At 51.7% G+C, this 15,696-nt stretch overlaps 2 protein-coding genes across 6 annotated transcripts in view; one reads left to right on the top strand and one right to left on the bottom strand.

Annotated features, from left to right (window-relative positions):
- ARHGEF2 (Rho/Rac guanine nucleotide exchange factor 2) overlaps nt 1–11,765 on the top strand; it is a 44,475-nt gene extending 32,710 nt beyond the window's left edge. For all 5 annotated transcript variants that reach the window (XM_079899980.1, XM_079899979.1, XM_079899983.1 and 2 more), the window contains 11 exons: nt 1,381–1,457; nt 1,887–2,056; nt 3,703–3,770; nt 4,755–4,955; nt 5,334–5,453; nt 5,583–5,650; nt 5,792–5,827; nt 6,033–6,083; nt 6,289–6,732; nt 6,983–7,166; nt 7,782–11,765. In XM_079899980.1, the coding sequence (XP_079756106.1) occupies nt 1,381–1,457; nt 1,887–2,056; nt 3,703–3,770; nt 4,755–4,955; nt 5,334–5,453; nt 5,583–5,650; nt 5,792–5,827; nt 6,033–6,083; nt 6,289–6,732; nt 6,983–7,166; nt 7,782–7,855 (1,493 nt within the window). In that variant the 3' untranslated portion in view covers nt 7,856–11,765. The remainder of the gene's footprint in view (nt 1–1,380; nt 1,458–1,886; nt 2,057–3,702; nt 3,771–4,754; nt 4,956–5,333; nt 5,454–5,582; nt 5,651–5,791; nt 5,828–6,032; nt 6,084–6,288; nt 6,733–6,982; nt 7,167–7,781) is intronic.
- Nucleotides 11,766–12,060: 295 nt separating this feature from the next.
- RXFP4 (relaxin family peptide/INSL5 receptor 4) lies at nt 12,061–13,346 on the bottom strand (the record flags this gene model as incomplete). Its single annotated transcript, XM_079930801.1, is given in 6 exon segments — nt 12,061–12,381; nt 12,385–12,411; nt 12,415–12,588; nt 12,592–13,068; nt 13,072–13,139; nt 13,142–13,346. Coding segments are annotated over 6 exon segments (1,092 nt in total). The 3' UTR covers nt 12,061–12,240.
- Between the last annotated feature and the right edge of the window lie 2,350 nt (nt 13,347–15,696).

The raw sequence follows: 15,696 nt of genomic DNA, 5'->3' as shown, positions 1-15,696 counted from the left end.
CATGCCCAGAAAGCTACTGGTTTTGATGAAGAAAACAGAGCAATTCCAGGATCAGAGGACAAGATCAGGGTAGTTGGTTCTTCCAGCTGGAATCCCAGCCACCAGGGCTGGGGAATGGGCAGGAGCTTTGGGAACACAGCTAGGGAAGGCCCACGGGAGGGGGTGGAGCCCAGCGAAGGGCGGGCTGAGTGGAGAAGAGAAAAGGGGGTGGGGCATGTTGGGCTGGGGCACTCTTTCCCAGGCTCTCTTCCCAGACTGCACTGGCCAATGCTTTCCTACCTAAATCAAGACAAGAGAGTTGCAGACGTTCGCTATGGGGGTGAGGAATGAGGGGCAGGAGTATACTGTGCTACCTGAGGCCAGAGCCTGCCTGCACTTCTGTCCTGTGTCATGAAATCCCCACTTCATAAGCTTGAGTATTGCAGGCTTCACCAGCCACTTTCCTTCATCCCTTTCTCTCCTTCCCATCCCTCCCACGCCGAAGCTAAGAATATAAAGCATGGGGGGGTTAAAAATAGCAAGGGTGGAGAGCTTTATTTCTGAAAGCCCTCCCCTTCTCTGTGCCCACAACTTAGAAAGATCTCCAAGGGCAAAGGGTAAGTGTGTGTCTTCTCGACTGTGACATCCAACTTTCTTGGGCTTGACCTTTATTTCCCCTTAAGTCTTAAAGCATAGGACCTCTTAGGATCTGAGAGCCTGGAAGGTGGGGCAGAGAAGGAAAATGAAAGCAGGGCCTGCTGGGGTTGAAGGAGATTGGGATTGTTCAGTGGTGGGAGAGATGGCTAAGGAACCCAACTGTTCTCCTCCCTGTGGAGCACAAAATGAGAAGTGGCAATATGCTGGGGTGGGGGGCAGCTTAGACCAAATATCCAAAAAGGTCTTATGTTAGTTTTTCAACGTGGAACTGAAAGGCTCTGGGAATCCTTTTACCCTCACAAAAATTCTGGACCCTTTCACACAGAAGAATACACATGTGATATATTAATATGTAAAGTTGCTTATGCAACTTCAGAGGATTTGCAGAGCCTCTGAAGCCCAACAGTAGACATCCTAGGGGGTCTGTAGACCCTAGGTTAAGAAACCCGCATTCATCGGATAAAGAGGGTTTTCTCCAAAGGCATTGGGTGATCGCTTATGGGCACCTCTAGCCCAAGAAGCTGATTTATCTGATGGCACATGCATTTACCCCCCATTTCTGAGCTATAAGAATGGGAGAGGTGGGAGGTCTGCAAAAGTGGAGAAAGCAACCAGAGGGAGAGAGGTCAGGAAGAGGGGAAACAGGAGCTCTAACCTAATGGGGTAGACCTGGTCCTTGAGAAAGAGAAACAGCTGCTCAGACACTCTATAATGCTGACTGTCCTGCCTTTATCCTCCTGCCAGATGTGCTCATGCTGCTGATGACAGATGTGCTGGTATTTCTCCAGGAGAAGGACCAGAAGTACATCTTTCCTGCCCTGGTGAGACCTTCTACCTTCTTCTTCCTCAGCACAGACAAGTGTTGAGGCCCTTCTTGCTTTCTTACCCCAGCCTGGAAGAACCCTGGAATCCTCCAGGGTCAAACAGCTGTTATTGTAGCCATTACTATAATATAATAAGGAGAAATAAGAACAGCCAAGACAAATTGTTACTGTATGCAGGCACTTTTACACCTGTCAGGAAGGCCCTTTATTATCCTCTTTTTGTAGATGAGGAAAGTAAAGCTTAAAGTTAATTAAATTGTCAAGGGTCACAGGCGTTTCTAAGTCCTGTCTGGCTGGCAGCCTGGGTTCTTAACTTGTATTCTCAGCTGACTCTTCAATCCTTTGGGTATTCCAGAAGGACTGAAGACTCAAATATCCAGGGGTCAGGATTCCCAGCTTTAATCCTTCCTTTCCCCTGACTGGCAGGACAAGCCCTCGGTGGTGTCACTGCAGAATCTAATTGTGCGGGACATCGCCAACCAGGAGAAAGGGATGTTTCTGATCAGCGCGGCACCCCCTGAGATGTATGAGGTCCACACGGCATCCCGGGATGACCGGAGCACCTGGATCCGCGTCATTCAGCAGAGCGTGCGAGTGTGAGTGTGTGTATGGCCTCACAGTACCTGCAGTTTCAGGCCCCAGGCCACAGCACTCCCAGGGAATGGAACCCAGGGTTCAGAGGTAGAGGCAGAGGCCAGGGGAGAGACAAGATGGCCCAAGGCAGGAAATGTCATCTATGTTCTACTGTCCTGTAAAGTCGCACTTTATATGATGACGACCGCAACCACCTTCCAAATGCAGCAAGAGCTGACAAGCCAAAGGAATACTTTAAGCTGTCACATTCTGGCATACCTGCCAGCCAGCAGTACAGTTTCACCTCCATTAACATCTTAGTCTGTAGGCAGTGGGCCATCATTTGGATTGTACTGTCTTTTACCTTCATTTTCTAAAAATAAATGAAAAAGAGGGTACTGAAAGCATTGATACTAGTGGTAAGAGGAGCAAAACTCAAACTCCATACAACAGAGGCAAGAAGGAAATCATTTCATGTGCTAAAGCAGCAGATCTTTGGCTTCTGTTGGACACACATTAGATTTGAGGCAGTCAACTGTGTGTCTGTTGTGATGAAAAAAAGTAAAGTGCATATTAAATGTTGAAAATGGATTCTCAAAGATTATGCCTGAAGAATAAATTCAGTTAAGATGTTTATGTCTTTTTTTTTAGTAATTTAATATTTTTTTAATTTATTTATTTTTGGCTGGTTTAGGTCTTTGTTGCTGCGTGCAGGCTTTCTCTAGTTGCCGCGAGTAGGGGCTGCTCTTCGTTGCGGTGCACAGGCTTCTCATCACAGTGGCTTCTCTTGTTGCAGAGCTCAGATTCTAGGCACACGGGCTTCAGTAGTTGCAGTGCACGGGCTCAGTAGTTGTGGCTCGCGGGCTCTAGAGCGCAGGCTCAGTAGTTGTGACGCACGGATTTAGTTGCTCTGCGGCATGTGGGATCTTCCCGGACCAGGGCTCAAACCCATGTCCCCTGCATTGGCAGGCGAATTCTTAACCACTGTGCCACTAGGGAAGTCCTATGAGTTTTTTTTTTAGCTTTTAGAGAATGGGTTCTTCTCTACTTTATATTATGTAAACCTTTTTTTTTTTTTTTTACTTCTGCAGTTAAGACTTTGAACAAATTTTTCAGAAATGTGTGCAAAGTATGAAATTACCAATTCTAGGAAAACAAGGCAAAGTACCTGTCCCGTTGGCCATAGATCTATAGTGCCCTTTTTATTAATAATATTAGTATTTGTAGTTGCAAAAATAATATTATTCATTATAATTGATTTATTGAGCTTCTGCCGTGTTCAAAGCAGTGGTACATTATTTCCTTTAATCCTCACGGAAAACCTGTGAGGAAGATATTATCCCCATTTCTCACATGAGGAAATAAAGAGGTTACCACCTGGTAAATTGTGGAGCCAGGATTTGAGCCCAGGGTGCTTGATGCCAAAAACTGTAGCTGTCCCTCTGCACTATGCTACCTCTCCAGGTGACCTTTGGAGAGGTACAGACCAGTAGATGCAGATGATCAGTGCCAGGAAAAGGAGAGGGTCAAGAGTGGATGAAGCCAGGGCGTGGAGCTGATGAGGCTTACCAGGGAGAAATAGAGCACATTTGGGAAGGAGGGTAGGCAGATTCCTGGTGTGTAACCTGACTTCCTTCCCCAAACCCCACCCAACCTGTTATCTCTCCAGATGCCCATCCAGGGAGGACTTCCCCCTGATTGAGACAGAGGATGAGGCTTACCTGCGGCGTATCAAGAGTAAGTCCACCCACAGGGTTTGTTTAAATAATTTATGACGTATCCACACAGTGGAATACTGTCTAAAAAGTGAGATGGCTCTATGAGGGCTGATGTAGATCCATAACCAAAATATATTGTTAAGCGAAAAGAGCAAGGTTGAAAACACTGTAAAGTATATGCTACCACTGGCGTGAAAATATTGGAGATAGATACAGGTCATACGTATTTTGTATATGTGTGTGCAATATCTCTAGGAAGATAAGATACTATTACTGTGGCTTCCTCTGGGCAGGGAAAGTAGGAATAACAGAGTTAAGATTGTAACTTACTTTTTTACTATAAGGCCTTATATTAGTTGGGGTATGATCTAACTGCTATACAAAAAGATTAACAAAAATCAGTCGGTTACACGAGGTAGGTTATTTCTCTCCACATAACAGTCCAGAAGTGGGAAGTGCAGGGTAGTTGTGCAGTTCTGCCCTCTTCAACGTGAAGATTCCCCATCTCTAGGTCCTCTATGTCTGTGTCTCCATCACTGCTCCAGCTCCTGCTATCACATCTGCATCCCAGCTAGCAAGGAGGGGGTGAAGAACAAGGAGAGTTTATACCGATTTTTTTTAAGGGCAGATCTGGAAGACTGTCACATCTGTTGGCCAGAATTTAGTCACGTGGCAATGCCTAGCTGCAAGCCAGGCTGGGAAGTCGAGTGTAACTGGGCAGCCGTGTGCCCAGATGAAACTTGCACACCTTCTCTTATTAAAGGAAGGTGGGGAGAATGGGAACTGGTGGACAGCCTGCAGTCCCTGCCACATATTGTTTTACTTTTGTTTTTAAAACGAAAGTACATGTGTTACTTTTCCCCAAAAAAAGTTATTTTCTTTTTCATATATGCCAAAAAACCAAAATTAAGTCCTGCCACTCTGCCCAGGCCTGGCCCCTGACCCCTGGAGCTGCCCCTACATTACTGGCTCTTCCGGGTGCTCACCTGTTTCTCATCCACAGTGGAGCTGCAGCAGAAAGACCGGGCACTGGTGGAGCTGCTGCAGGAGAAGGTTGGGCTGTTTGCTGAGATGACCCACTTCCAGGTGGAAGAGGATGGCGGCAGCGGGATGCCGCTGCCCACCCTGCCCAGGGGGCTTTTCCGCTCTGAGTCCCTCGAGTCCCCTCGTGGCGAGCGGCTGCTGCAGGATGCCATCCGTGAGGGTGAGGGGGCTCCTAGGGAAGAGTCCAGACTCATCCACTCACCATCACAAAATATGGACCCGTGGCTAGACCTGGACACACACAGACAAGGGGGATGTCAGCCCCATAGGCCATAACTCCCCTGAGTGCCTGTTGTTTGTGGGGGAAGATGGTCCTTGCTGCTGTTTGACACCTCTCATCCTGCACGTACTTGTGCTGCCCCTTGGGACCTTTAATGACCTTTGCCTTGTATGTGGTGGTGGCAGTGAGACCCCACTACATGTGCAGGGGGCATTCCTCTAGATGCCCGCATGTTCCGTGTACTGAGTGAATGGCATCCCCTCCCATCCCCCGCAGGATTCTCTGTTGCTCCTGTCCTCACCTCTTCTTTCCCCGCAGTGGAGGGCCTGAAAGACCTGCTGGTGGGGCCTGGAGTGGAGCTGCTCTTGACACCCCGGGAACCAACCCTGTCCATGGAACCGGACAGCGGTGGTAACACGAGTCCAGGAGTCACTGCCAGTGAGTGCCAGGGCAGGGGACCAAGGTAGCACGTGGGAGGGGTTAAAGAGAATGGGGTGGTACCAGGGACCAAGTAGTATCGGGGTGCTGGCGAAGTGGTTCGGCCCATCCTTTTCCCCTTCTCAACAGATGGTGAGGCCAGAACCTTCAATGGCTCCATTGAGCTCTGCAGAGCTGACTCAGACTCCAGCCAGAAGGTGGGTTTCAGGAGGTGTCAGGACTTGGCTAGAGGGAGGGAAAGGGACAGCTGCCCTATAGATCCTTGACTCAGAGCTATCAGGGACGGGCACCAGGGACTTGTGTGTCTGCTGATTCCCCATCCTTGCCCGTTTCTGCAGGATCGAAATGGAAATCAGCTGAGATCTCCCCAGGAGGTGAGATGGGAATGTGATGATATAGGAGACTGAAGGAGGGGTACTCTCATCTGAGAATTTAGAGTCCAGTTTGGAGTTGGGAGGGGGCGTGTACACCTCAAAGTACCTGCAGTCTTATTGTCCCACGCCCACACTTATTCAACTTCTGGGCAGTTCTCCCATCCTGAAGCTTGGACTCTATTCCTACTCTCTCCTCTGTCCTCAGGAAGCGTTGCAGCGATTGGTCAATCTCTATGGACTTCTACATGGCCTACAGGTCAGTGGGGCAAGGGCTAGGGTGGGAAGGGGAGGAGCCAGACCCGAGCTACCCATTTAGGTGGGACAGAATCATCCTAACAGGCCTTCCTAAGCCTTCCCGGTTCGAGCTCTCCAGGAATCATGACCTGGGCCCTGGGGAGTGAGGGTGAGGGGTAGAAGAAACAGGGTCCTGATACACCCCTCTGTCTCCATTCCACCCGCAGGCGGCTGTGGCCCAGCAGGACACTTTGATGGAAGCCCGGTTCCCTGAGGGCCCCGAGCGGCGGGAGAAGCTGACCCGAGCCAACTCCCGGGATGGGGAGGCTGGCAGAGCCGGGGCTGCCCCTGTGGCTCCTGAAAAGCAGGCTACGGAACTGGCATTGCTGCAGCGGCAACACACGCTGCTGCAAGAGGAGCTACGGCGCTGCCGACGCCTCGGCGAAGAGCGGGCGACGGAGGCTGGCAGCCTGGAAGCCCGGCTCCGAGAGAGCGAGCAGGCCCGCGCCCTGCTGGAGCGGGAGGCCGAAGAGGCTCGCAGGCAGCTGGCCGCCTTGGGCCACACAGAACCACTCCCGGCTGAGGCCCCCTGGGCCCGGCGGCCTCTGGATCCGAGGCGGCGTAGCCTCCCTGCAGGCGATGCCCTGTACTTGAGTTTCACCCCCCCACAGGTAAGGAAGCTTGAAGTAGTGAACTGACATCAGGGTGGACATCAGGGTCCATGAGAGAACCAGAAAGGAATTGGAGATTTGAGGCCAAATGACATCAGGCATCAGACTTGAAGGATATAGGATACTGATGGGAGGACTGAACAGTTGCAATGGGTGCGGAAAGAAATCAGTCAGTGGTAGAGGTGCTGAGAGTTGAGTCTTCACACTGCTCATTCCGTGGCCTCCTGCTTTTCTGGCCTGCTGTCCACAGCCCAGCCGAGGCCACGACCGCCTAGATTTGCCTGTGACTATTCGCTCCGTCCATCGACCCTTTGAGGATCGAGAGAGGCAGGAGCTGGGCAGCCCCGATGAGCGGCTGCAAGATAGCAGTGACCCCGACACCGGCAGCGAGGAGGAAGGTAGCAGCCGTCTGTCTCCGCCCCATAGTCCACGAGGTGAGATCCTGGTGGAGACATGGAATGGAAATGGGATGTAACCTGGGTACAGACCCTTGGGCTGTGGTTTCCAAAAGGAGCCTGCATCCTAAAGCACGGGAACATTTAGGATGGTCCCTAACCAACCACTGAGGTCTACAGTAACTCTTGGGAGGGGCACAGAGCGCTTCCTGTTTTGCCTCCTGGTAGACAGGAAGTTGGACTCTAGGAAGCAAAGAATGTAGGGGTCTCTGCTCCAGTAAGTCCATGATTCCCAACCTTTTCAAGCAGAAATAGATTTCCAAAGTAAAAAAATTTCAAAGACCTCCAAGTTCTTATAGTTGGTTCAGGAAATACAAAATAACCCAAAGCTACTGTGACTTCATGTAATACTAATCTTGACATATTTTGTATTTTATTAATCAAATTGTGTCTCCATATACTTAACAAGTACCTAGGTGTGGATACCTTACTTTGTTGACAGAGGTTTTCCCCTCACCCAAGGATTACAGACCTCTGCCCTCCCTCACAGCTCTCTGAGCTCCTCAGCCCACAGACGGGGAGGCGTCAGTGTAGCGGTTCAGTAGATCACGGGAGCATCTGTTCACTCACTAACTTTGCCCCGTCCTCCTTCAGACTTCACCCGAATGCAGGACATCCCGGAAGAGACTGAGAGCCGTGACGGGGAGCCTGTAGCTTCAGAGAGCTAAGGGGGCCCCTCCCCCCACCCCATGTCCCCCTGAAGAACATTACTGAGGGAGGCAAACCTGGGGACTCCAATCTGCCAATGACGAGGGAACATTTGAAAGAACTGCTGATTGTCCTTGCCAGCTCTTGGGATCCTTGGACACGGGGGCGGGGGGCGCCATTTAGGAAGCTGGGGGTATTAGGCCACAGTGCCCCCTGGTGGCATCCAGAAGCTACACTGCAGATGCCAATTTTTCATGCCTTTTTCCCTCTACTTTAGGAAAATTTATTTATTTATTGTTTATTAGTTATGGAGGGAGAGGGGAGATTTAGAGGACCAGGGACATGGGAACCAAGCCATAGGGATCAGGGGGCCTTGTCCTTTAACACTACTGGGGTTCATTCAGGCTCAACCATGCAGCTGCTGGGTTCTAGCACCCCTCCTGAGCAACACCCATCTTTGAGGAGAGGCTGCAGCCATAAGACCCTACTGCCCCTTCAGGAAGGGCTGTGGTCAGGGCCATGTCCCTCTCCCCTTCCCCTCAACCTCTTACTGCTGTTCTCCCTTCTATCTGTCTTCTATGGAAACCCCAGGGAGATAACCTGGCTTCCTAGAGTTGATGGAATACAGGTTGAGGTGGCCGTAAAGGGGGGTTGGGGGGTGAGGGGAAAAACTCACAGGGACCAGAATGTTTCTTTGTTGTTGTTGTTTTCTTTTTTGTACCAAAGCCAACTGCACGTGTTTTATATTTTTAAGAGAAGATTGTAGGCAATTAGAAATCGCAGCCTTCTATCTCTACATCTCGGAAGAACTTGAGGGATGGGGGGAACAATGACTTCTCCACTCATCTATAGTACTGGGGGACCCATTTTGACCTCTTCCCCAGCCATTTGGCCAAACAGTTCTTGGGTGAGTTGGGAAATCTCTACAAACCCTGACCTCATCCCCCACCTCAGCAACCATGACCTGAAACCTCTGCGTGAATTTGGGGGATTTTTCAATGGACCTCCCCCCGCCCAGTGCCTGCCAGCCCCAGCCAGTTTTCTGCAAATTTGATTGTTAAAAAAAAAAAAAAAAAGGAAAGAAAAAAAAAAAAAAAGAAAGGGAAAAAAAAGATAAAACAGGGAAAATTAAAGTCCTGGAACCCCAGGAAGTACTGTCTGTTAATGTCTGCCAGTTCTGAGGGTGCTGGTGAGGGGGAGAGCCAGGCAATGACGTGTGTTCCTCCAAAAGGAGCCTCTTCCTCTCCCAGGAAGGGTGACTGCCTCCCTGAAGACAGGGGGCGCTAACAAAAGAAACTGCTGCCAACCTTTTTTTTGCTGTCATCTTTGACGCTCACAAATACAAGGATAATAATGAAGGGACACTTAGGTTCCAGTGGCTGTTGGAGGTTCCAACATTAAAAAACTTGTTTTCATCTCATTTGCATGCCATGCTCAGGAATTGCATCAGCCTCTTGCCCCCTTCCCTCCCTTTCATCACAGCTCCTGTTAGCCTCTCCCCAGAGTCATTCATGTTCAGGTTCAGCCCTCACTCTGCCCTTGTTCTTCACAGTGCCAGAGCCCTGGTTTAACCTTTTTAAGAAGGTTTCCCTCATAAGAGCTGCTCATTTGCTCTTTGCCATTTTGAGAGGCAGTGAGAGATTAAGTAGGTTTCAGTTCTTGTTTTTGGTTAATTTTTTGCTTCCTGTTTCTGGTTAATACCCTGCTCTGGGGCTGTAGGGGGAGGGGTGAGAGAGTCTAGAGTTGTATAAATGCTGGCACAGTGCACAGACCTCTGTTGGAGCCCATGGGGTAAGATGGGAAGGATGGGGCTCATGACCTCAGCTAGAAAGCGGAACTGAAATCACCTGGGGTGGGGGGCAGGCTTGGGGGAGCAGCCAGCACCCTCCACTCCTGTCATTCTCATCCATCAGCATCTGGCCTTGACAAGGTGCCTTCTCATCCATAATGGAATCTGTGAGGTAGGAATTGTTTTCATTTCATAGACAGGGAAACCTGGGTGCAGAGGAGCCAGGAAAGGGCCAGCCCGCCTAGCTGCAGTCCTCCACTTCCCCTCCTCGGCTACTCTGCTGAAAAACACCAGAGCTCCAAAGTTTCCAACACGATGGCCCATGGCTCAGCAGCTGTCTGCCACGTCAGCGGGAAGCAGCTGGGACCCAAAGCTGTAAAGGCAGAGCAGGGGGATGTTAGCATCCAAAGACCACCAGGAAAGGGAATGCAGGTGCCTCCAGCGTTCTTACAGATCCAGTGAAGGATGCAGGTCAAGAGGGTAACGGAAACCTGGGGACGCAGAGCCCAGAGCGTGGGTTCCGAGAAGCCCACAGCTCACAGGAGAGCTGCTCTGTCCCTCCTGCCGCCCCTGGACTGAAACCCCCTCCTCATCCTTGATCCCAAAACAAGACACACATGTCTCTGACATGGTAGTTCCTCTGAGATTAGTCCCTCTCTCACGTCTTTCCCATTCTGTCCGTTGTCCCCTCTCTATTCCCATTTTTGGAAACTCAGTCTTACTCTCTGTCTACCCTGTTGGCAGTTTCAGAGCTCTGTGGCTTGAGCTCCAGGGAGCCAGGGCCCAGCTTCTTGCCACAGCAATGCCTCCTTTCCATTGCACCCTCCCCTCCCTCTCCCATCCCAAAGGGTGGGTCTGCATGCATTCATTCACCTCTGACTTGGATCTGTTTAAACTTTGTCAATATTTACCTCCGGGTCCCATAAAGCAGCGATGCTCCCAGAGGAGCCAATATCCCGAGCCCCAGCAGGGCCATCAGAGGAGCTGCAGGGGGTGGGAAGAGGGGCACTTGAGTGGTGGAGGATTTTCCATCCTGAACTGGCTGGGAATAGATGTGGATTTTGGAACCGTTTAAACATTATCAAAGAAAGGAAATTAAACATCAAGAGGCTAATTAAATCTCTTTAGCATTGCTTAATATGGTGTGAATTAGGCGGCTCTTTCGAGCCTCTCCTGTTCAGCAACTGGATGGAGCTGGTGCAGGCGGTGCCCCCTCCAGAGGGGGCTCCACGCACTCAGGAGGCACCGTGCCCAGCTGGGTTCAAGACAAGTCAGACCTTGGGCTGGGGCAATGGCAGTGGGAGCTCCACCCCATTTTCCCTCTGCCACCTCCCTCCTTCCCAGGGGCTCCCCCCTGGAAAGTCCCTTCTGATGGCTAGCATTTATCATTGCTGGGTATCTATGGATACAGAAAGCAAAGGGGAACCCCGCTACCCTGGAGTGCACAGCTTCAAGAGGGGCCTGAGGGGCCAACCCCTCATTCAGTTCCTTATGTAAAACTTTCACTCCAGAGCATGTAAAAATTCCAGACAAGACCTTTATGGCTCCTTGTCCCTGTCTCCCAGTTGCCCCCTTATTTCTTCCTTTTTTCTTCTGTCTCCATTTTACATGGGGTGTAAGAATAATACGTAAAACTCTATTTCAGGCACTGTTACATCCTTAACAGCCCATTTTAAATTGAGAAAACAGGTACAGAGAAGTAAAGTAACTTACCGAGGTCCCTCAGCTGGTTAGTGTCAGACCTAGGATGTGAATCCAGGTGTTCTGACACCTGAGGTGTTGCTCTGAGCTAAGCCCTCGGGGGAGGAGGAAGAGTAGCACCATATTCTGTGGTTCGCACTCCTCTGGCTGCACATTCAGCCGCCTCTTCTCCCAACCCCCTCCCGCATCTCTTGCCTCCCTGTGCCCCACACACACCCTTGGCTTGTCCTTATCCTCACTTCTCCCTCCAAATCCTGATTTAGGGAGAGACACACGGGTACGCCCAGCCAGAAACGGGTTTGCACCCCGGGCTTGGCTGGAGCTAGGGATCCAGCAAGACCCCACACACAGCAGGGAGAACCACAGCTTTTGTTGCTGAGGTGTCTGTGGGCAGCAAGTTTCTGTAGACACTAATGAGATGGTAAGAAGGTAGAGGTGGCCAGAGGAGAAGGGCATATTTGGCCCCAGCACCAGAGAAGGACAAGGGTACACCCCATTTGAGGTGAGGGAGGGAGGGTGGAGGGGATAGAGGGGGATAGGCATGACCTATGACCCAATTAGTCTAGAACCCTTAGGGAAATTTTCCTGGGAATTCTCACAGAAGGCAGAAATGGGGCAAAGAATCCTTTTGGCCACCTTGACCTGGAGGTGGAACTGAGATGAAAGGTGCAGACACTGTGTATGCTCCAGAGGTTTATTCTCAGGTACTCATCATTCCCATCTCCATGTGGAGACTTCCACTTGGTCATACCCAGCCCTGACCTGGGTCCCAGCCTCCCTGTTCCCCCATAGCCAGAGCTGGGGATCAAAGATCAGACTTTCCCTGAGGGCCTTGCATCGTGGCAGAGAGGCCAACCTCTCTCTCCCTAGGATGCGTGGATCCCCGTGAAGAGGAGGGGGTTTACCTTGCCCCCTTCACCCAGGTGTCCCTTTGTCCAGGTGGGTAAGCCTGGTAGAAGGGCCACCCTCCCAAGGGGTGCTCTCCATCCACCGCCTGCCCACCTCCTTTAGGGCCACCTGTTCTACCCAGCCCCGCCCCTGGGGCCACAGCCTTGCTCACAGATCCCTGAAGGTGTCTGCCAGGGCCTACCGGGGCTCCCGCCTTAGGAAGCAGTACAGCATGGGGTTGAGACAGCTGTTGCTGTGTGCCAGGCAGGTAGTGATGCGGAAGACATAGGTATGGATGGTGTAGAAAGTGCTGTCCCAGGGCACCAGGTCAGACTTCACCAGGACACCCCAAAGAGGGACCACGTGGTTGGGGAACTAGCAGAGGAAGAAGGAGGCCAGAAGGATGTGGACGGAGCGGGCCACGACTCTGCTGTCCTGCCGTTGCCGCAGCCGCAGGAAGGCCAGGAACAGCAGGTAGCTGGTGGTGGTGATGCCCAGTGGCACCATAAAGGCCAGGACCACCCTCTGCAGCTGGTAGGCCCCTAGCCGATACCTGCTGGGGAAGCGCAGCAGACACAGATGCATGCCAGTCACCTCGCCCTTGGCCCCAAAGACAGCCGTGGGCACCGTCACCAGGGCAGCTGCCACCCACACGGCCAGGGTGGCCACACGGGCCCAGAAGAGTGAGAGGTGGGTGCCGGGTCCTGCAGCCATGGCCACCACCCAGTATTGGGCAACACTCAGCGCCGTGATGAAGAAGATGCTGGTGTAGATGTTGAGGACGGTGGCTGTCAGGACCATTTTGCAGAGGGCACCTCCGAAGGGCCAGTGGAAGTCCAGTGCCGCCTCGGCTGCCTAGAAGGGGAGAGTGAGTGCCAGCCCCAGGTCTGCCAAAGCTAGTTTAAAGACAAAAGTGTCGGTGGGCAGGGGGCTCGCCGAGCGCAGTTACCCAGAACCCAGAGTCCGGCCAAATTTCCCAGCAAGCCGATGTCCCCCACGAGCCCATAGGCCAGGGCAACCCTCAGGGCTAGGAATCCAACAGGCATCATATCTTCATCAGCACTCAGCACACTGCCTCCAGAGGTGTTGACCCAGAAAGCAGGCGGGGGCACAGAGGTGTTGGGTGTGGGCATCGCAGGGCATCAGACGTCGGTGGTGCTGGGCAGAGGGGCCAGGGGTGCCTGCCAGACTGGCAGGGGCCACCTAAGGCACTCAGCAGGACGGTGTATATCTGAGCGCTTCTCTGCTTCTCTCGGGGCCTCTGGCTGCCTGGAGACCCAGCCCACGCCCACACCTCAGGGGGCGGGTGGTGGAGGGACAACCTGCCTCTTCTCTGTTGGTCTTGGTTGTGGGTGGGGCAGGGTGAGAGAGAACCTGAACGTTGGGATAAATGTGTTTGTGTTTGTGTAGAGCTCTATGCAGAAGAGGATGGGGGGAGGGAGAATGATCCCACTATGCAGGGCAGCCCCAAGCCTCCAATCCAGGGAGAGGGACACAGATACCCCATCTCAGGGATGACAGGAACCAAACTGGAGCCCCCTCTAATCCTAACAGTGTTCAGGGGCCCCCTTCTCTGCAGAAAATGCTCCCTTGGAGCCAAGGGGAAGGGGCCTGGGAGGGAGCATGGAGGCAGGGAATCAGAATAGGTATTTGAGAGAGAAAGAGCAGAAGTTCTGGGGTCCCAGATCTGCTCCTCACTCGCTGTGTGACTATGAGTGAATTACTTTACTCGCCTGAGCCTCAGTTTCCTAGCTTAAATTTTTCAGGTAAAACTCTCTGCTTTACGGGATTGGTGTGGTAAAATGAGATAACACATGAAAAAGCACTTTATACATTGCTATTTGCATGAGTGATTATTATTTTTTTTTTTTTTTTTTTTTTGCGGTACGCGGGCCTCTCACTGCTGTGGCCTCTCCCGTTGCGGAGCACAGGCTCCGGACGCGCAGGCTCCGGGTGCGCAGGCTCAGCGGCCATGGCTCACGGGCCCAGCCGCTCCGCGGCACGTGGGATCTTCCCGGACCGGGGCACGAACCCATGTCCCCTGCATCGGCAGGCGGACTCTCAACCACTGTGCCACCAGGGAAGCCCGAGTGATTATTATTTCAAAGGAAAAGTTGGGGGTGTTTGTGGCACAAGGGAGCAAGGTACCGAGCAGCTATTATCACCATGCCCAGGGAACAGTGCCAACTAAAACACAGGTTGGAATTCATTGCAGCGTCAAGTGACTTTGAGGCTAAGGGCAGGGAGGAAAAGGGGAGAGGAAGTCACAGCTTCCTGTTCCCTCCCTACTGGGGAACACAGCCTACGAGGACCTGAGCAGGCCTGGGGCATGCCCTCAGTTCTCTTCTTGCTAAGAAGTCCTGTAACCTCTACCACTCCCACTGCCATTTCACCCTTTCCTTCTCTAATCTGTGGAGACAGAAGTCAGTGGTACCCCCTACTCTCTCCTGCAACCCCCAAACCCCCTTTCAGAGGTGTGGTTTCTGAGATATACCCTCACCACACCTCATCCTGCCTCCCCATGATCTCAGCCCTAAATGGAAAAAGTGCATCATTGGGTCCTCCCCTTTTGTGCCCGTATCCCTATCCTTTGCAGAATTTGCAGTGATGGGGGAAAATAGAAGACGTGGGGCGAGGGGCAGGGTGTAGATAAAAGAATGAGGCTTTTTCAAAATATTCAGCACCTTCCTGTCCTCTGCTAGCTAACTAAGATGTTTGACGTTCAGTTCCCTTGAGTGCTAGGGGAGGAGAGGGGCCCTTTCAGGATAATCAACAATGGGTTTGATGAACCTTATAGGAGAGACCCAGGGGTGAAAGAGATTCAGACTGGGTGCCAGGATGTTTGGGTCCTTCAGCAAGGGATGGGTGTGAAGGGGGTGGCCGAAGGGGAGTGCCCAGCCCAAGTTCAGGTGAGCCCCAGGGGCTACCTCCCGGCCTCAGGGACTGCTCCTGTGTGACTTGTGCCAATCACTCCCTCTCTCAGGGCCATGTTTACTCTTCCACCCATCCTGCATCACCTTGTCCATCTGGCAGCCACGATGTCTTTTAATGCACTGGACCTATTGTCTCTTGGCTTGGAAAACAGAAGCTGGGTCAGAATTTCAGGGTTCTGCTTTCCATTTGAAATATCCGGTCCTCTGATCATTTTTTTTTTTACCTTTGTTCTTTTCTAATCTAAATCCTTTCCCTTGGTCTGAGACTATCAACACTCCTTTGTGGTTATGTAGAGAGGTGGTGCCGCCAACTGACCAAGTTTAAGAACTTCACTTTGGGCCCCTTCGTTTTAGTATTTTGTTAGTTTGTTCCTTGATTCATCCATTCATTCACTAATCACAGCATTTCTTGAACACTTACTATGTGCCAGGCACTGTGCTAGATGCTGGGGAGACGAAAACATAATATGGTCCCTATCCTCATAAAATATAATAAGCTTTTTGAGATGGGTGGGCTTTTCAGATCCTCTAGTTCAGTTTCTCATTTTGT

Source organism: Stenella coeruleoalba (genome assembly GCF_951394435.1).
Source record: "Stenella coeruleoalba genome assembly, chromosome: 1".
Lineage (NCBI taxonomy): Eukaryota > Metazoa > Chordata > Mammalia > Artiodactyla > Delphinidae > Stenella > Stenella coeruleoalba.
This window is presented reverse-complemented; position numbering and strand designations above follow the sequence as displayed.